Below are 20,907 nucleotides of genomic sequence, written 5' to 3'. Positions count from 1 at the left end.
TTTAAGGTATACCTTTTCTATAAATCTTTTTTCACATTCATTAAATTTGTAAGGTTTCTATCTATTAAAAATTTTCTGATGTTGAGCAATGCTTGAGAAAATATTGGAGGGTTTCTTTCAGTGTAAGTTCTCTCATGTCCAATAAGATCTGTGATAGAAGTAAAGGTATGTTCAGTGCTCTACATTATTATTGTTTACTTTCAGAATAAGTACTGTTGTGCATTTTAAGGCTAATGCTTTGGGAAAGCACTGCCATAGTCATTACATTTATCTCACTTTTATCTAGTATGATGTCTTTGATGTTGAGTAAGATGTGAGCAGTTATTGAAGGCTTTGCCACATTCTTCACATTTGTAGGGCTTCTCTACTGTATGATTTCTTTTATGTAGAGTAAGGTATGGGTTCCGGTTAATGGTTTTGCCACATTCTTCATATCTGTAGGATTTCACTCCAGTATGACTTTTCTTTATGTACCATAAGGTGTGAGCACAGGGTAAAGGCTTAGACACATTCTTCACATTTGTATGGTTTCTCTCCTGTATGAATTCTTTTATGTATAGTAAGACTTGAGCACTGGGTAAAGGCTTTGCCACATTCTTCACATTTGTATGGTTTCTCTCCTGTATGAATTCTTTTATGTAGAGTAAGGTATGAGCACTGGGTAAAGGCTTTGCCACATTCTTCACATTTGTATGGTTTCTCTCCTGTATGAATTCTTTTATGTAGAGTAAGGTCTCTGTGCCGACTAAAGGCTTTGCCACATTCTTCACATTTGTATGGCTTCTCTCCTGTATGAATTCTTTTATGTTCAATAAGACTTGAGCACTGGGTAAAGGCTTTGCCACATTCTTCACATTTGTATGGTTTCTCTCCTGTATGAATTCTTTTATGTAGAGTAAGGTGTGAGCACTGGGTAAAGGCTTTGCCACATTCTTCACATTTGTATGGTTTCTCTCCTGTATGAATTCTTTTATGTAGAGTAAGGTCTGTGCCCCGGCTAAAGGCTTTGCCACATTCTTCACACTTGTAGGGTTTCTCTCCTGTATGAATTCTTTTATGTTCAATAAGACTGGAGCACTGGGTAAAGGCTTTGCCACATTCTTCACATTTGTATGGTTTCTCTCCTGTATGAATTCTCTTGTGTGTAGTAAGTTTTGAGCACCAGTTAAAGGCTTTTCCACATTCTTCACACTTGTGGGGTTTCTCTCCTGTATGAATTCTTTTATGTTCAGCAAGACTTGAGTACCTGGTAAAGGCTTTGCCACATTCTTCACACTTGTAGGGTTTCTCACCTGTATGAATTCTTTTATGTTCAATAAGACTTGAGCACTGGGTAAAGGCTTTGCCACATTGTTCACATTTGTATGGTTTCTCTCCTGTATGAATTCTTTTATGTTCAGTAAGATGTGAGCAGTGGGTAAAGACTTTGCCACATTCTTCACATTTGTATGGTTTCTCTCCTGTATGAATTCTTTTATGTTCAGTAAGACTTGAGTACCTGGTAAAGGCTTTGCTACATTGTTCACATTTGTATGGTTTCTCACCTGTATGAATTCTTTTATGTTCAGTAAGACGTGAGCAGTGGGTAAAGGCTTTGCCACATTCTTCACATTTGTATGGTTTCTCACCTGTATGAATTCTTTTATGTTCAGTAAGACGTGAGCAATGGGTAAAGGCTTTGCCACATTCTTCACATTTGTATGGTTTCTCTCCTGTATGAATTCTTTTATGTAGAGTGAGGTTTGTACACTGGATAAAGGCTTTGCCACATTCTTCACATTTGTATGGTTTCTCACCTGTGTGAATTCTTTTATGTTCAGTAAGACGTGAGCAGTGGGTAAAGGCTTTGCCACATTCTTCACATTTGTATGGTTTCTCTCCTGTATGAATTCTTTTATGTAGAGTGAGGTTTGTACACTGGGTAAAGGTTTTGCCACATTCTTCACATTTGTATGGTTTCTCTCCTGTATGAATTCTTTTATGTTCAGTAAGACTTGAGTACCGGGTAAAGGCTTTGCTACATTCTTCACATTTGTATGGTTTCTCTCCTGTATGAATTCTTTTATGTTCAGTAAGACTTGAGTACCAGTTAAAGGCTTTTCCACATTCTTCACACTTGTAGGGTTTCTCTCCTGTATGAATTTTCCTATGTCCAGAAACATTTGAGATGTGGTTAAAAGTTTTCCCACATCTATTATGCCTGAAAATTCCCTCTCCTGTAGGTCTTTTTTTATGTCTATTTAGATTTGAAAATTTCGTAAAGACTTTTATACAGCTGAATATTTTCCTATGGGTAGTTGACAAACATTGGGTAAGACCATCGTAATATACTTTCTGCCTCTTACACTCATTCACACACTCCCAGTCTTCTCTTAAATGTATATTTTCAAGGCTACCAGTTTCATATAGTCTCCTTATTGATTTCTGAAATGAGTCTTTTATGCCCTGCTCTGGCACCAGGTCTCGGGTGCAATGGGAAGACAGTTCTGAAAGAAATGAAAATAACAAAGTATCTCACTAACTGGACTCAGGTGAATGTACTTCACAATTTGAATATATAAAACTATACCAGGCACATTAGCAAGAAAGCACAATAGAATACCATGGTCTTACTTCCATGATAGATGTATGACCTTAAAAATATACTTACAAACATGACTTTTTGAGAAATCATAACTGCTAATAGTTCATAGCACCTCATATGAGAATGACACCAAGAACCAAATGGAACCAGAAGGAAAGTTTGTTACATTTACCTAGCAAAGCCCTTCCTCACCGCTGATATAGAGGAATCACATTAGTAGTAAAATCCCATCTCCTGGACTCCCTTTCAAAAGAGAATGAAACTATTGGCACATATGTCCATACATCTCATTTTTTATGGCCTTTCCACAAGCTGGTTTCTGTCCTCTATTATAACTACATAACTATCTGGGAAAGGTGTGTACATATCCAAAATAAAATTCTGCAGTATTATAATGATGGTACAAAAACATTTATTTATGCTATAAAATTTGAAAGACAAAATTGACAAAGAGCATTACCATATGTTAATTGATACACAATGTAAAAATACATAATTATTGACATCAATATCATAAGGTTGGGGGCAAACATAAAGATTAAGAATTTTTGTATGCACCTGAAGTTGAGTACTTATCAGTTCAATGTATTTTGCAACTTCAAAGGACTTTAGGTAATTCTCACTGTGAACATCAGGAAAATGTTTATAGAGATACAAAAAGGAAGGTGGACAAAGAAACAAAATATGTCCCTAAATATTAGTGGCACATAATGAAGAAGAAAAAAAGAGGAAACAAAGAAAAAATAGTGACAAAAGTTATATAAAACAATTAATATTAGGGAAATTATAAGTCCTTCCCTTTGAGAAAATTATATAAATATTTATGTACTAGTATTTCCAGTCAGAAGACACAGTTAAATAAAGGGATTAAAAAATCCAACTATATTCTCTCTAAAGAGACTTTACTTCATATCTTGTGAAAACAATAGACTAAAATTGGCAGGATATAACAAGATATGCCATGAAAACTTTAAGCATATAACAGCAGTGGAGTTCAAAATTATATTAGGCATATTATATTTGAAGTGAAAAATGTTACAGTTTATAAAATATACTTTAGGCCAAAACTTTCACAAGAGACAAACAAGGACATTTAATATAAAAAGAGGTCATTCACTGAGAACCCATGAAAATAAGACATATATATGATATCTATCTTTATCTCACATGAAGGTTCGCAAATATATAAAGAAAATATTGACAGAATTGAAGCAAGAAATGGACAGCAAAATATAGGATACATTGATATTCCACTTTCAATAATAATAAAGCCAGTCAAATTAATGATAAGAAAACAGAAGTTTTGAAAACACCGTAGAGCAATTAGACCTAACAGATATATAGAGAACACTCTACAGAATAATAATAGAACATGCAATCTTCTTGATACCTCATAAAACATTCTTCCAAAAAACTACCTGTTTGGCCACAAAACAAGTCTTAACCAATTTTAGAAAACTGAAATCTTGCACACTTTAATTTCTGACCAGAATGGAATGAAACTGTAAATAAATAACAGAAGAAACACAGAAAAATTCACAAATATATGAAAATAACACACTTTTGAACACGTTCTTGTTCAAGGGAAGAAGACTTAATGCTGTGAAGATATTGATAGTGGTCTACAGATTCAATGCAATTCCTTTCAAATTCTCCATTTAATTTTTTCAAAAAGAGAAACAGCAAACCCAAAAATAATATGGAATCTCAAGAGACCACAAAGATCTGAACAATCATCAAAAAGAGAAACAATGCTATTGATACCATACTTCCCCATTTTAAAACATTGAAAAAGCTACAGTAGTCAATGAAGTTTTCTACTGGCAGAAAGACAGAAAACTGGACCAATAAATCAGAAAGAAACACAAATATAAACTCTTGCATATGTTGTAAAATTAAAAGGTATCTTCACACTCATATTTATTTCATCATTATTCACAAAGGCCAGTAGATGAAAGAAAACCAAACTTCCCTTACCAAATGAAAGGATAAATACAATTTGAAATTTAGAAATAGTGGATTATTTCTCAGCTTTAATAAAACAAATAATCTAGTAACACGCACAGTAGAGATAAACCTTGACGACATTATGCTTAATGATGGGATGGTGGTATAACTACATAATGAATGCAATGCACACTATCTGGGGAATGGACATGCTTGAAGCTCTGACTTGGGGGTATGGGTGGGACATGGGCAATATATATAACCTGAACTTTTGTACCCCCATAATAAGCTGAAATAAAAAAAAAATGATTATTTCCCCAAACTCATAGTAACAATTTATTATATTTTTATATATTTGTATTATAAATTTACATTAACAAAGTGAAATAAAACAAATTTATAGAATTCAAAAAAAAGTAAGTGGTGTTTACCTGGTTCAGCAAAATCCAATATGGCAGTTCTCCAGGGGAGGTTTGGTGGGGGAACATTGATAGACCACTGTTTTCCTTTTCTCCTCCACACACTCCCAATGGACACGAACTTTCATTCCCTGCCTGATTTCAAAACTGGGACCCTTCCTCAATGCTTCTCATCCTGTTGACTGTGTGTCAGCAGACAGATGCACCAAGTGCCTGTCAATGGGAAGATCACAAGCTGAGCCAGGTGAAAAAGCACCCATAGCACAGAGAGATGGGCATCTCAGCACAGAGAATTCCAGCATCAGCTACGGTGGCAAGAAGGGGTCATGGTCTTCCTGTAACACTCTCAGGAAGAGTGAGTGCCAGCCTACCCTCCTCCTCTCTGAGTTGCAGCACCAGATACACTTTCCAAGGCAGGCTTGGCTGGTAGTTTGCACCCCCTTGCCAAAGGCGTGCTCAGTCACTCAGTGCAGCTTTTGCTGGAAGTGTGCTACCCGATGCCCAAGGCAGGCTTAGTCACTCAGTGCAAGGTGCTTTGGCAGTTGCTATGGGGGGAGTGTGGTCACACAGCTATGAGAACCTTAAGCCAAAATTGCTTCCTGGGATGCCTGGAGTGTATCAGGTGCAGAGGAGGGGGTGTCCAGGTGCAGTGATGCTGGCTCTCTTGTTGCTCATAGCACACTCCCATGGGATGAGAGACATGCATCCTATTGCAGGCCTGAGGCACCTGGGTGGGGGAGGTCAAAATCCCTTACTTTTTCCCTGGGCTCCAGAAGTCCTGTGATTTTGTTTGTGCCAGTTCCTACCTTTTATCCTCCTCTCTTCTCAGCTGCTCAGTACCTGCTCTTAGTGTCCAAGACTCCACTTGTTTCAGACTGTATGGTCTACTGCTTACCAGGAATCATCCTCCACTCCCCTCTGTTAAATTCTCAACTGTTCTACTTGAATGGTCCGACAAGCCTTGATTCTCGTCAGCCATCTTGAAGTCTCCTTACATGATTATTTCTCTCACACCAATATAATACACATTCAGCAATAAAGAACTGCTGAAATTATAATTTTTATGACTACTCACCTAGTCAAGATAAAAGAATTATAGACCACAAACCAAGAAAACAAGTAAGTTTGAAACACACTAGACATAATTTTTACTCACACAGGCAAGCAAACACATAGAGAATTATTTTAGCACTGGATAAATTGCTAATTCATATTTAAATATTAAATCATACTATGTTAAAGTGACCAGAGTTGAATATTGCCACACAAAAATTACAGTGTATAAGTAAAAACAAAGATAAAATTAACTGTACTTATCACAAGATTTGAGGGAATGCAGAGGATTCACAAAACCTATCCCACAGCAACAAAAAACATAAATCTCCAGGAACCAATGCTTATGAAATGGAGATATTTGGAGTACCTGAAAAACCTTAGAAATAATCATCTGAAACATCCCCTACAAGAAAAACAAAACACAGACAACAAAATCTGCAAAATGATGCCTGAAGAAACTGAGATATTAACAGACATAAAAACTATAACAAGAACCTAACACAAATTTTAGAGCTGAAGAATATAATAACTGAGATGAAAAATTCACTAGAGAAGCACACTTAATGAAGCAGAAGAATCAGAAAGTTGAAGACATTTCATTTATAAATATTGTGTCATGGAAGCAAAATTTTAAAAGGGACACAACTGAAGGTGGAGTATGGGACGTATTGGACACAGTCAGGTAGACCAGTATATCTAAGAAAGGTTCCTAGAAGAAGAATAGAGTGGGAAAATGGCAGAAAGATTATTTGGAGAATAAGGCAGCTGAGAATTTTCTAAATGCCAGAGTGATAACAAAAAAAAAAAAAAAAGTACTACCAACTAAGAGGGCTTCCTCTGGGAAATATTTTTTTCAAAAACAAGAGAAAAATTAAAGATTTTCCAAGCTAAGCAAAAGTCAATGCTGTTCATCACCACGGGAGTAGGCCAGAAGAAATGTAAAGGGGGTCCACTGTGATGAAAAATAAAATTATGTTGGGTAGCATTATAAACAGTTAAAAACATAAAGCTCTGTGTTAAAGATAAATGTATAAACAGATATAGAATTCTATTTGATCATGATGGTTCATAAACCCTCATAATAAATCTATAGAATTAAAGAAAAACTGAAAGCATAAATGTGCAAAAATCTGTTCTCACATATACAATATAAAAGGTATAATTTGTGACATTAATAAGAACATGTGGCACTTTAAGACATGTAGGTTTTTAATTTACTTTAATTGAAACTATTACGAGATTAACATATGTTGTTATAACACAGAGATTTAGTCTCCATTTCCTAATGTGGTCACAAACAGAATGCCTGTAGAAGATATGCAAAAGAAAATGGGAAAGCAATAAAAGCATGTCACTTCAAAATCAAGGAAATAAAACTAAAGAGAATAAGACAGGCAATGAGGAACAATGTATATACAGGGCACATGGGCAAGAATTAAAAAATTTCAATGATAAATTCATGTCCTTTAGAAGTTACTTTAAATATAAGTGGTTTAAACTCTCTAATGAAAAATAAGATGACTTTCGGGAGACTCGAAGATGGCGGAATGGTGGTGACCTCCTGGATTCGTGCTCCCAGAGTGGAAGGCATGGGTCTCGGACTGTCACAATGCTAGAGGTTCACTCCTCCACAAGAACAGCCGTGTGAACCCACGGAGAATCAGCGTGGGACAGAGAGAGAGAGCAAGAAAGGACTGAGGTGATTGAGAAATAAATCATGAAAATCTGGAGAGTGTGGGACGGTCAATAGAGAAGGGAGCGCGGGACTGCTGTACCCACCTCACCAGAGAGTGGGGTGGGTTCAGCCCCACAGGAAAGCATCTTGCTCCCCCTCTGACCTCCACACCCACTCAATTGGGGATCTGCCTGAAGTCAGTGCAGAATCGCCGCGGGAGACGTGGGGCTCTGCAGAGAGGAGACATTAGCAGGAGGCATTTTGGACCCTGGAGCGCTGTGCACAGCCGAGGTGCCTAGCAAATGTCTCCTATACGTGGGCAGCGGGACTGCTTCAGTCCGGCTCTAGCAGACACCGAACTGTGTCGTTTAGGCGGGCGGCTGGATTCTCCCGGTCCCCGGCTCCTCTGGCCTCTGCCGGTCCCTGAGCGTTCAACCCCAGAGACAGTGATCTGCAGACGGGCAGCTGCCATTGTCGGGTTTCACAGCCTAAACGCTGCAGAGCGATTGGGTACCAGGCAGCTCCCTGGGCGCCTCCCTTCCCTAGTCCACGGACCCCCACTACGAGCTCCACCTTTGTGTGAACACTGAGTGGTTCCCCAGTTGCGAGAGAGTGGAGCGTGGACCTTGCAGACATTGGGGCAGGGTGGACCATCACCCGCGGGAACTGCAGCGGCTGGGGCATTGGGCGAACGAGGGTGCCACTCCACTCCCCCTATCCACTGTCTTTCACGCAGAGAGAGACGGAAACTACCTTGGGAGAGGAAGAGGAGCAGCCCCCCCAGCAAAGGTAACAAAATCCTGAACAACATGCGAAGGGCTCCCCCTAGTGACAGAGGACGCACCATACCTGGCGCTCACGGCGTGCCCCTATCCAGACTAAAGCTGAAAGAAGGGATCTTAAGGACTCATCCAGATGGGAAGGGCTAAGTGAAAGAACTCTGGGACTATAAAGAATCAAGCTGAAACCTTGCCCTCAAAGAGGATTACTAGTTCTCCACCAATTAACACAAACCAGATTCCAAATAGCAACATGTCACAGGAAGAATTTCAAATATGGATCATAAATACGCTGAACATTATGAAAGAAAAAATGGATAATCAACACAAAGAAACCACAAAAAAGATCCAGGACTTGGAAGAAAAATTCACCAAAGAAATCGAAATACTGAAGAAAAATCAAACTGAACTCCTGGAAATGAAGAATTTATTCAAGGAGCTACAAAACACAGTGGAAAGTCTCAAGAGCAGGGTAGATCAAACAGAAGAAAGAATCTCAGAGATTGAAGATAACACTTTGCAATTAAATAAGACAGTCACAGAGTTAGAGCAAAGAAACAAGAGAAAAGACCAGAGTCTACAAGAAATGTGGGATTATGTGAAGAAGCCTAATGTGAGAGTTATCGGCATTCCTGAGGGTGAAGAAGACAATAAGCAAGGGCTGAATAAACTATTTGAAGATATAATTGAGGAAAATTTCCCAGGCCTAGCAAAATCTCTAGATATACAGGTTCAAGAAGCTCAAAGAACCCCTGGGAGATTCATACCAAATAGGAAGACACCACGTCATGTAGTCATCAGACTGACCAAAATATCTACTAAAGAGGCCCTTCTTCAAGCTGTAAGGAGAAAGAAACAAGTAACATACAAAGGAAAGTCCATCCGAATCACGCCAGATTTCTCAACTGAAACCTTACAAGCAAGAAGAGATTGGGGCCCCATTCTCACTCTTCTGAAACAGAATAATGCCCAGCCTAGAATCCTGTACCCAGCTAAGCTCCATTTTATATATGAAGGTGAAATTAAGACATTCTCAGATAAACAAAAACTCAGGGAATTCACCAAGACAAGACTAGCTCTCCAAGAAGTACTCAAAAGAGAGTTACACATGGTCCAGCACAAGAAGGACCCTCGAATGTAACACTAATCAAGAGATAAATATAAAAATTCAGTTATCATAATGGCTCAAGAGAGAAAACAGATCAATGAAATTCAACCCAACATGTGGAACAGCAATCTGTCTCACTTATAAGTTCTCTCATTAAATGTGAATGGATTCAATTCCCCACTCAAGAGACATAGACTGGCCCAATGGATAAAAAAATATAAGCCAAGTATCTTCTGTCTTCAGGAAACTCATCTAACCTGCAAGGATGCATTTAGACTGAAAATAAAAGGGTGTAAATCAATATTCCAAGTAAATGGAACCCAAAAGAAAGCTGACGTGGCGGTTCTAATCTCTGATAATGTAGTTTTTAAATCAACAAAAGTAAAGAAAGACAAAGATGGTCACTATATACTGGTGAAGGGTACAATTAAACAAGAAGACATAACTATACTTAATATATATGCACCCAATCTAGGTGCACCCAGATTCATAAAGCAAACCCAACTTGATCTGAACCAAATGATAGATAACAATACTGTAATACCTGGAGACTTTAACATCCCACTGACAGTACAGGACAGATCCTCTAAACAGAAAATAAACAAAGACATAATGGACTTAAATAGAATTCTAGAACAAATGGGCCTGACTGACATCTACAGGACATTCTACCCAAAAACCACTGAATATACTTTCTTCTCATCAGCTCATGGGACATTCTCCAAGATTGACCATATCTTAGGACATAAAGCATGTCTTAAAAAATTTAAAAATATAGAAATTATACCATGCATCTTCTCAGATCACAGTGGAATAAAAGTAACAATGAACCCTAACAGAAATCCTCACTTCTACTCAAAGTCATGGAAGCTAAATAACCTTCTCCTGAACACTCATTTTATAAATGAAGAAATCAAGTCAGAAATCAAAAGATTCTTTGAAGTAAACGACAAAGGAGATACAACGTATCAAAATCGGTGGGACACAGCTAAAGCAGTCCTGAGAGGAAAATTTATTTCCATAAATGCCTATATCAAAAAGACAGAAAACTTACAAGTAGACAATCTAATGAATAGACTCAAAGAGCTGGAGAAGGAAGACCAGACCGATCCCAAACCCAGCAGAAGGAGAGAAATTATTAAGATTAAATCAGAACTAAATGAAAAGCACAACAATCAAACCATAAGGGAGATTAATAAAACCAAAAGATGGTTCTTTGAAAAAATAAACAAAATTGACACACCTCTGGCTAGACTAACCAAGAGCAGAAAAGAAAAATCTCTTATAACCTCCATCAGGAACACGAAAGGAGTAATCACGACTGATGCCACAGAGATACTTGATATCATCTATGAATTCTACAAAAATCTTTATGCACACAAATTAGAAAACCTGCAGGAAATGGACAAATTCTGAGAAACACACAGGCTTCCCAGGCTCAACCAGGAAGAAATATAATTCCTGAATAGACCGATATCTAGATCTGAAATCGAAACAGCAATAAAAAAACCTTCCCAAAAAGAAAAGCCCTGGAACAGATGTGTTCACACCTGAATTCTACCATACCTACAAAGAAGAACTGGTGCCAATCCTACATAAACTATTCTCCAATATAGAGAAGGATGGGATTCTCCCCAACACTTTTTACCAAGCCAACATAATCCTGATACCAAAACCAGGAAAGGATGCAACTAAAACAGAGAACTATAGACCAATTTCTCTTATGAATATAGATGTAAAAATTCTGAATAAAATCCTAGCAAATCGAATCCAAGTGCTTATCAAAAAAATAATCCATCACGACCAAGTGGGCTTCATCCCAGAGATGCAGGGATGGTTTAACATACGAAAATCTATGAATGTAATTCATCACATAAATAGAAGCAAAAATAAAGATCATATGATCCTCTCAATAGATGCAGAAAAAGCATTCGACAAAATTCAACACCCTTTTATGATAAGAACACTTAACAAAATAGGCATAGACAGGGCCTATCTAAAAATGATACAAGCCATATACGACAAACCCACAGCCAACATCATACTGAATGGGGAAAAACTGAAAGCATTCCCACATCGAACTGGAACCATATAAGGCTGCCCACTGTCCCCATTACTTTTCAACATAGTATTGGAAGTCGTTGCGAGAGCTATCAGGCAAGAGAGCAGAATCAAGGGAGTCCAAATAGGGACAGAAGAGATCAAACTCTCACTCTTCGTTGATGATATGATGTTATATCTAGAAAATCCCAAGGTTTCAACCAAGACTCCTGGAATTGATCAATGAATTCAGTAAAGTCTCAGGATACAAAATCAATACACACAAATCAGAGGCATTCATATTCGCCAATAACAGTCAAACGGAGGACCAAATTAAGGACTCAATACCCTTCAAAATAGCAACAAAGAAAATAAAATATCTAGGAATATATTTAACTAAGGAGGTAAAGGACCTCTATAGGGAAAACTATGAAACACTGAGGAAGGAAATCGCAGAACATGTAAATAGGTGGAAAACCATACCATGCTCATGGATCGATAGAATCAACATTGTTAAAATGTCTATATTGCCCAAAGTTATCTACAGATTCAATGTAATCCTATTAAATTACCAACATCTTTTTGCACAGACACAGAAAAAATAATTTTACGCTTTGTATGGAACCAGATAAGACCCCGTTTAGCAAAAGCAATCTTAAACAACAAAAACAAAATGGGAGGTATTAATTTGCCAGACTTCAAACTATACTACAAGGCTGTGGTTCTTAAAACAGCCTGATACTGGCACAAGTGCAGGGACACAGACCAGTGGAACAGAACAGATAATCCAAATATAAAACCATCCTCCTATAGCCATCTAATCTTTGACAAAGCAGACAAAAACATACTCCGGGGAAAAGATTCCTTATTTAATAAATGGTGCTGGGAAAACTGGGTATGCACATGTAGAAGACTAAAACAGGACACACAGCTCTCACCCCTCACAAAAATCAAATCACAGTGGTTAACAGACTTAAACCTTAGGTCAGAAACTATTAGAATTCTAGAAGAAAACGTAGGAAAGACTCTTACAGACATTGGCCTAGGCAAAGAATTTATGAAGAAGACCCCTGAGGCAATCACAGCAACAACAAAAATAATTCAATGGCACCTGATCAAATTAAAAAGCTTCTGCACAGCCAAAGAAATAGTCATGAGAGTAAACAGACAACCCACAGAATGGGAAAAAATTTTTGCATACTACACATCAGATAAAGGACTGATAACAAGAATCTATTTAGAACTCAGGAAAATCAGTAAGAAAAAATCGAACAACCCTATCAAAAAGTGGACAAAGGACATGAATAGAAATTTTTCAAAAGAAGATATAAAAATGGCTAACAAACTTATGAAAAAATGTTCAAGATCTCTAATCATCAGGGAAATGCAAATCAAAACCACAATGAGATATCACTTAACTCCAGTGAGAACGGCCTTTATCAAAAAGTCCCAAAACTATACATGTTGGCGTGGGTGTGGAGAGATAGGTACACTCATACACTGCTGGTGGGACTGTAAACTAGTGCAGCCCCTGTGGAAAGCAATGTGGAGATACCTTAAACAGATTCAAGTAGACCTACCATTCGATCCAGCAATCCCATTATTGGGCATCTACCCAGAAGAACAAAAGTCATTCTATACAAAAGATACCTGCACCCGAATGTTTATAGCAGCACAATTCACAATCGCAAAGATGTGGAAACAACCCAAATGCCCATCAATTCATGACTGGATTAGCAAAATGTGGTATATGTATACCATGAAATATTACTCAGCTATTAGAAATAATGCCAATATGGCATCTCTTTGGTTCTCCTGGAGAGAGCTGGAACCCATTCTATTAAGTGAAGTATCCCACGAATGGAAAAATAAGCACCACATGTACTCACCAGCAAACTGGTTTCCCTGAGTACACATTTGGGAATAACACCAATTGGGTATCAGACAGAGGTCGGGGCTTGGTGGTAGGGATGGGTGTATACCTACTTGTTGAGTGTGATGCGCACTGCCTGGAGAATGGACACGCTTGAAGTTCTGACTGGGGGGTATGGGATGGGGGGAGGGGAGGTGTGCACATCTACATGATGAGTGTGATGTGCACTGTCTAGGTAATGGACACAACTGAAGCTCAGACTCGGGGGGATAGAGAGGCATGGGCAATGTATATAGCCTGATCTTTTGTACCTCCATAATGATCTGAAAAACAAACAAAAAATAAAAATAAAAATAAAAGTTAAAAAAAAGAAAAAAAAAGGAAAATAAGATGACTTTATAAATAAAAAACAAACAGCACTCTACAATATGCCACCTATGAAAGCCTTCCTTTAGCTCTGAAATGTCAAATTGGTTAAAAGTAATTGTAAAAAAAAATGTATGTAAATAATTAGAGGAGGATATTGTGGCCATAATTAAAGGAAATACTCCTTAAGTCAAAAACCATCAGAAGAGACAAAGACTGTTATAACATACTGATAAAATGGGTCATTTAAAAGAAATCTATAGCACAGGATACACATAGATATATACATGCAATGCACTTATTTTATCATAGATATTTTTAAATATATATTATATACATCAGGACTTCTAAATATATTAAGCAAATAGGAACAAAAGTGTGGACAGAAGTGTTGCAAGAAACACCTAGTAACACACTAATTATAGGAGACTGCAAGACCTCACTTTCAATAATGAATAGAAAAATTTGATAGAAGATCAATAAGAAACAGATAATGGGAAAAACATTATAGATCAGTTAGATGTGAAAGACATTTAAAGAGGTCTTCAGTGAAACGTAGCAGAATACACAATAGTTTCAATCAGACATGACAAATGCTGTTAGGACACTTAAGTTTTATCAACTGGAAGAAGTCTAAAAACATACAACATATGTTTTTTGGCAAAAGTGAAGTGGACCTAGAAATCAAAAGCAAAAGATAAACTGGTTAATACAAAAATATGTCAAAATTAAATACACTCTTACATGTATTCATGTTCAATGGTCAGATGATTTAAAATTGCTGAGATGTCAACAGTATACACAGTGATATACAAATTTAATGCAGTGTCTATAACATTCCAATCATACTTGATCTTGAGATATATAAAAGAGTTGGAATCTATTCTACTAAGTGAAGTATCCCAAGAATGGAAAAATAAGCACCACATGTACTCACCAGCAAATTGGTTTCCCTGATCATCGCCTAAGTGCACATTTGGGAATAACACCAATTGTGTGTCATGCAGATATGGGGGGAGGGGGAGGGAGGAGGGGATGGGTGTATACCTACATAATGAATGCGATGTGCACTGTCTGGGGAATGGACACATTTGAAGCTCTGGCTCGAGGGAGTGGGGGGCATGGGCAATATAAATAACCTAAAATTTGGTACCCCCATAATAAGCTGAAATTAAAAGAAGGATATACATGTATAAAACTCTTAGAAGAAAATAAAAGGGAAAGATCATGATATTGGTCCTGGCACTGTTTTAGTAGATGTAACACCGAATGCATAAGCAATAAAAATGAAGAAAAGAAAAATGGGATTTCATCAAACTTCAAAATGTCTGCACAAAGAAAAGATTCAGTGGAATAAAAATGCCTCCTACAAAATGGGTAAAAATAGATGCAAATCACATATTGGATAGCAGTTAACATCATGAATATACAAACAATGACTAAAATTCAACAACAAAAAGCGAATAGCTTGATAGAAAAATGGACAGTGGATTGATCTTGCATTTCTGCAAAGAAGAAATACAAAGGGACAAACAGAATTTGAAAGTATCCCAAAAATTGTTAATCTTTTGAGAAATGCAAAGCAAAGTCACAATGAGATATCACCTCACATCCATTATATTGAGAACTTTTAAAAAAATAAATACATATACAAATACAAACATACATACATATGGTGAGAATGTAGAGAAATTGAAATGCTGTCATGTTATTCTGAAACTTTGATTCTAAAATTATAAAAAAAATGAAATAGAACAGATCAGAAATAAAAAATATATAAGGAGACTAAACTGAGCAATATGGTGGGAGGGGAAGGATCCACTTGTATTTTTCTAAACAACAACAAAACTTTGCTGGCCATCCACAGAAAATTACACTTATCTGAATTTGGGGACTTAAATAGAAGGTCATTAAACCCTAGAGGAACCATAGATCTTGGAGGGTCATTTTGAATATTCAGGTTCTCATTCAGGTGCCAAAATTAAGGACCCGTTGTCCTGACTACAGACTACATCATGGGTCAACCAATTTGGATACACACAGTCTCTAACTGTTCCCTGTGACAAAGTTACAGTGGTGCTGTTCATCCAGAGACTTTGGGAGAGACACACCTATCTGTAGCCATGGAGGCAGACCTGAATAATTTGGTCTTACTGTCATCTGAAAAGCAGACCTGTGACTCTGCTGCAGCTGTCTAAACTATAGTCCATGGCCAGTTCTTTCAGTGCATAGATCCACACAGTGACCTGAAGGGAAACTTCCAAGGTACTCATTGGGAGCCGCACCCATCCACACATCTGGTATCAGCCCCACCATATGCAGACTCAACTGCACAATCATACCGTAGTATGTTTGAGTAGAAATCAAAATCCTGAAGTCAACCAGCTTACCCAGAAACAAGAGAGGATTGAAAACCACCCAAGCCCTTCAGAACTGGCCCACCAAATGCAGAGTCCACTGTAGAGCAAGGGGCAGCCTTGTGACCTAGCTAAAGCAACTCTTCATTGAAAACTCACTGGACATACCTTTAGTCCAAGTACCCAAAAGGAAACATCTTTACCTTCCTAGACCACTTTATAAAAACTGGAAAAGGTATTTAATCCTTCACATGCACAGATACCAATATAAGGATAATGTGCAACCACTCTTAATGCTTCTATTTTGTGATATTACTACAAGACCTAAGTAGAAAAACTAGGCAAGAACGTCACAAGAATCCACTCAAATTAGACAGAAAAAAGTAAAAATAACACTTTTACTTTACTAATGCCACAGTGTTTTCAGATGGCATTATCTTATGTGTTAAAAACCATAAAGAAGATAGGAAAAAAACCTTTATGAAGTAATAAAACCACTCAGTTAAGTCACAGGATATACAATTTACATTCAAACATCAGTTGTTTTTCTATATACTAACAAACTATCCAATAAAAAAGGAAAACACTCTCATTTACAATAACATCAAGAGAATAGTATGCTAAGAAATAAATTTAACCAAAGTAGTAAAAAAAAAAAAAACAACCTTTACACTGAGTACTATAAGATATTAATAAAAGAAGTTGAAGATGACATGAGTAAATAGAAAGATATTATCCAAAACCATGTATAGATTCAATGCACTCCCTATCAAAATTCCAGGGGCATTACTCACAGTATTAACAAACAAATCCTAACATTTGTGTGATATCTCATGTACCTTTGATGAGCCAGAACCATATTGAGAAAGAAGAAAAAAGGTTCTGGCATCACGCTTTCTGATTTCAAACTATATTTCAACGTGATAGTAATAAAAATACAATATGCACATAAAACCAACACAAAAAACAATGGAACAGAATGGAGAGCTCAGAAATAAACCGAAGTATATAAGGTCAACTAACCCTTACCTAAGGCACTAGCAATGTGCAATGCAGAAAGTATGGTCTCTTCAGTGTTTGGTGCTGGAAAACTGGATACCCACAAACAAATGAATAAAAGTAGACTATTTTTTTCTTACATGATATTCAAAAACTAACTCCAGATGTAATAAAGATTTAAATGGGAGACATAAAATTCTTTTATGAAGGTAACATGAAGAATAACTCAGCATCACCAAAACATCATACAAACACAAATCAAAATTATCATAAGATATCACCTCACAACTGTTAAAATGGCTAATGTCCAAAAGAAGAGACATAAAAAGTGTGGGCAAAGTGTGCAGAAAAGCAATCCATGTACACTGTTATTGATTTGTAAAAAGGTATTGTCATCATAGAGATTTGTTTAAAAATGTAAATAATAGAACTGCCTTATCATTCATCAATTCTACTTCTGAGTATAACCAAAGATGTAAAATGAGTATCTCAAGAAAATTCTGCACCCCCGTGTATACTGCAGCAATACTTACAATGTATACAATAAATATATACAGTTATACAATTCTTATTTGTGGAAAAATTCACCAGTTAAACATGCACACACAAATATATATGCACACATACACACATATATGTTAATGACAATTTCCTGATAGTACTAAATAGGGGAAAATTATGGAATATAAGTATCAAAATACAATGTATCAATTGGGAGTATAAATATATTCAGTAATTTGAAGCACTCAAAGGGAGAGTATATTTAAGGATTCTATGAGGTGAGTAGGGAAAATAAACTATAATACAGTTTGGCAATTTGGGTACAATAAAGTTGAAATTTTACTCTTATTTTATACTAGAAAAACGAATATACATAAAAAAGAAAAAAGGATATTTCAAAGTGAAATAATGTTAGATGTTCTTAGGTTTAGGAAGAGGCTATGCATTTGTATAAAATTAATGAGTCTGAATTTCTATAGGATTGCCTCTGAAACCTTAGAATTGGAAATCATGATGTAGAAAATATGAAAAATCTGTCCCTAGTGTTTCTAGAATTACTGAAGCAAATCACAATATCTCCACTATTCCTATTTACACATTTCAAAAATGAAGCAAGAAAAGGAACTTCAAAAATGGAGCTGGGCATGGTGGATCACAACTATAATCTCAGCAATTTGGTATCCAAGGAAGGAGGATCAGTTGAGGTCAGGATCTTGAAACCAGCCCCAGAACCATAAAGAGACTTCATTTTAACAAATAATAATAATAATAGGAATAAATCAGCTGGCCATGGTGGCTCATGCCCATAGTCCTAGGTACTTGGAAAATTGAGGTAGCAGGATCCCTGGAGCCCAGAAGTTTCAGGTTGCAGAGAGCTATGATCAACCACTGTACTACAGATGGGGCAGCAGAGCCAGACGCTGTCAAAAGATGCTTTAATGTAGAGGTCTTCAAAATATGTACAGATATTCCCATATCTCCCGGAACAATAGAAGTGTTTACAGATAATGTAGTCCCTTATGAGCCATGACAAGAAGTTTGGCTCTCACTGAATTCTAAGGAAGATCACTACAGATGTACAGTTCTTAGAGATTTTAAGAGCATGGGACAGAAGATATCCTTGTGTAAGAGAAAGATAAACATACACAGGCTTCTCAAAAAACATTTCCAAAAGAGCGGAGCATTCCAAACCACTTTTTAATATCTGCCTTTCTCCTTGAGCTTTGGCTTTTTAAGATTTGTTATCTGCTTTACTGTATCTCACCTACCTGTATATTTAGCGGTTGTTTCCTCTTTATTCATAATCCAGGGCTCTATCCCTTGTTCCAGACATGTGATCAGCTCTGGCTTTGAGACAGCAAGACCTGTTTTATTAGAAAGAATACACATGACTTTTGCTGAAGACTCTCCAATTACTAATCTTTTAAGTACTATACTTATAGACAGAATATTATAGAAAATTCTAGAAAATTGTTTTCCAAAATATGGTTTTCTCACAGACCCTGTAGAATGATAAGAAATTATTTCAAATTTATGGCTCCAGAACACCAATTCCCACTAGCACCAAATAAAAAATAAGTGGTGGAAATTGTGTTCTAAGGTGCAGGCAACAATTATATACCCTGATTTCTAGAGGAACCACTAATCTAGAGTGAAGTATACAGATCAGCTCAAGAAAGGAAAAGGTTCATGATAAGATGAGATGTCTAGCGATTTTATTTTCTACGCCAAAATCCTTCAAATTTTCCTTAAAAGCAGGGATATAAAATTCATTCATGTAAAGTAGAAACTTCCAAGAAACAATCTAAAAAAATAAAATAATGCCCTTAGTGTGGAATAGGAATTGTGTATTGAAGTGATCCTCACCAAGGGAGACCAGGTTTCCGTAGTTCTCTAACATCACATCCCTATATAAATTGCGCTGCACATTGTCAAGGCATGCCCACTCCTCTGGAGAGAATTCTATAGCCACATCCCTGAATGTCACCAGTTCCTGAAAAAAGACACATATTTCCCAAGTTGCCAAGGAGAGAATTCTTAATTTGACTACAAGGAAAATGAAAGTTATGAGAACTGTTGCTGACATATGGGTGACTGGAATTATCCAATAAGATATTTTTTAGCATAGTGATATTCTTGAACATATTCTCTAATTCTCAGGAATGAAAATCGTATAACATGTGTGAAATTAGTGTGCATATGATATTGTTTTGCATGATAAAGTATTTAATATAAAATTAAGGGCCTCAACACTGCAATATAAATTTGTGCTATATTTACATCATATGAAATAAGTTGTGCATATTCTCACACAGAGAAACAGTGAGTTAGAAGGTATCACCCAATTTTCACGTGTATAGTAATGAACTGGAGATCTTGTTAAAATACAGATTCTCATTCAGGAGATCTTGGGTGGGGTCTGAGTCTCTGCATTTCACATAATATAACCAGTGAAGCCAGTGCTTCTGGCCTAAGGAGAGTATTTTGTCAACATCCAGTAAGTGGTAGACTTTCAATTTATCTCACTTCATCTGACCAGAAGACAAAGATAAGAGCCTTCATTTTTCAAAGCAAGCTATAAAAAGAAAGGGGAGCTTCCAGTGTAAATGTGATAGTTCATGCACATCAGTCAGTAAATTTCCAAAAGACATTTATTCATAAAGAAAAAAAACAATTAACTTTACTTTGGATGAATCTGTCAGAGAACACCTTAACCAAGTGAATGAAATTAACATCAACCGTAGTGGGACAAATTGGTATTAGGCACCATTGCACAGAGGATAAAAAAATCACTGCTGGGATGGTAGTGCCCAAAAATATGTAACCATGAAGAATCATCTGTTTTATGCAAAGTTCAAGTTATAGATATTTCCCATGTTTTGTAATCTTTAATAATGTATGTAAATACTTTTCCATTTTACAGAGCAAGTCTTCTATTTTTTATTTTTCCAGAATTTTCTTGTTATCCTAGGCAATCAATGCTATCCTCTTTCTGCATTTTCCAAATGCTATTTCACATAGAGCTGATGAAAACATCCAGATCAAACCTTGAAAGTACATGTTCCCCTTCTTCACTCAAATACAAAGACCCTATCCCATCCCCAATAGGAATATCAGATATCCACACTATTGTAGGTTGAATTGTCACAATGGGAACATTTTTAATATTACATATCACACATTTATTATGAAACTTGTTTATT

General features: G+C 36.6%; 1 protein-coding gene across 1 annotated transcript; it reads right to left on the bottom strand.

The window, feature by feature from the left end:
* Window positions 1-445: 445 nt before the first annotated feature.
* On the bottom strand, window positions 446-19,604 carry LOC138378178 (zinc finger protein 737-like). The gene is made up of 6 exons (XM_069463498.1): window positions 19,571-19,604; window positions 18,973-19,068; window positions 2,235-2,486; window positions 1,545-1,814; window positions 603-1,376; window positions 446-459 (listed from the first exon to the last, which is right to left on the bottom strand). The coding sequence occupies exons 1-6, from the start codon at window positions 19,602-19,604 to the stop codon at window positions 446-448; spliced, it is 1,440 nt and encodes a 479-aa protein (XP_069319599.1).
* Between the last annotated feature and the right edge of the window lie 1,303 nt (window positions 19,605-20,907).

Source organism: Eulemur rufifrons, chromosome 30, assembly GCF_041146395.1.
Source record: "Eulemur rufifrons isolate Redbay chromosome 30, OSU_ERuf_1, whole genome shotgun sequence".
NCBI classification, from domain to species: domain Eukaryota; kingdom Metazoa; phylum Chordata; class Mammalia; order Primates; family Lemuridae; genus Eulemur; species Eulemur rufifrons.
This window is presented reverse-complemented; position numbering and strand designations above follow the sequence as displayed.

Excerpts from the sequence above, each read along its gene's own strand:
- LOC138378178 (XM_069463498.1), bottom strand. The coding sequence starts at position 19,604 with ATGTTAGAGAACTACGGAAACCTGGTCTCCCTTG. Across the intron at positions 2,487-18,972 it reads AACAACCGCTAAATATACAG|AACTGTCTTCCCATTGCACC; the intron begins GTAGGTGAGATA and ends CATTTCTTTCAG. Across the intron at positions 1,377-1,544 it reads ACATAAAAGAATTCATACAG|GAGAGAAACCATACAAATGT; the intron begins GTGAGAAACCAT and ends GAATTCATACAG.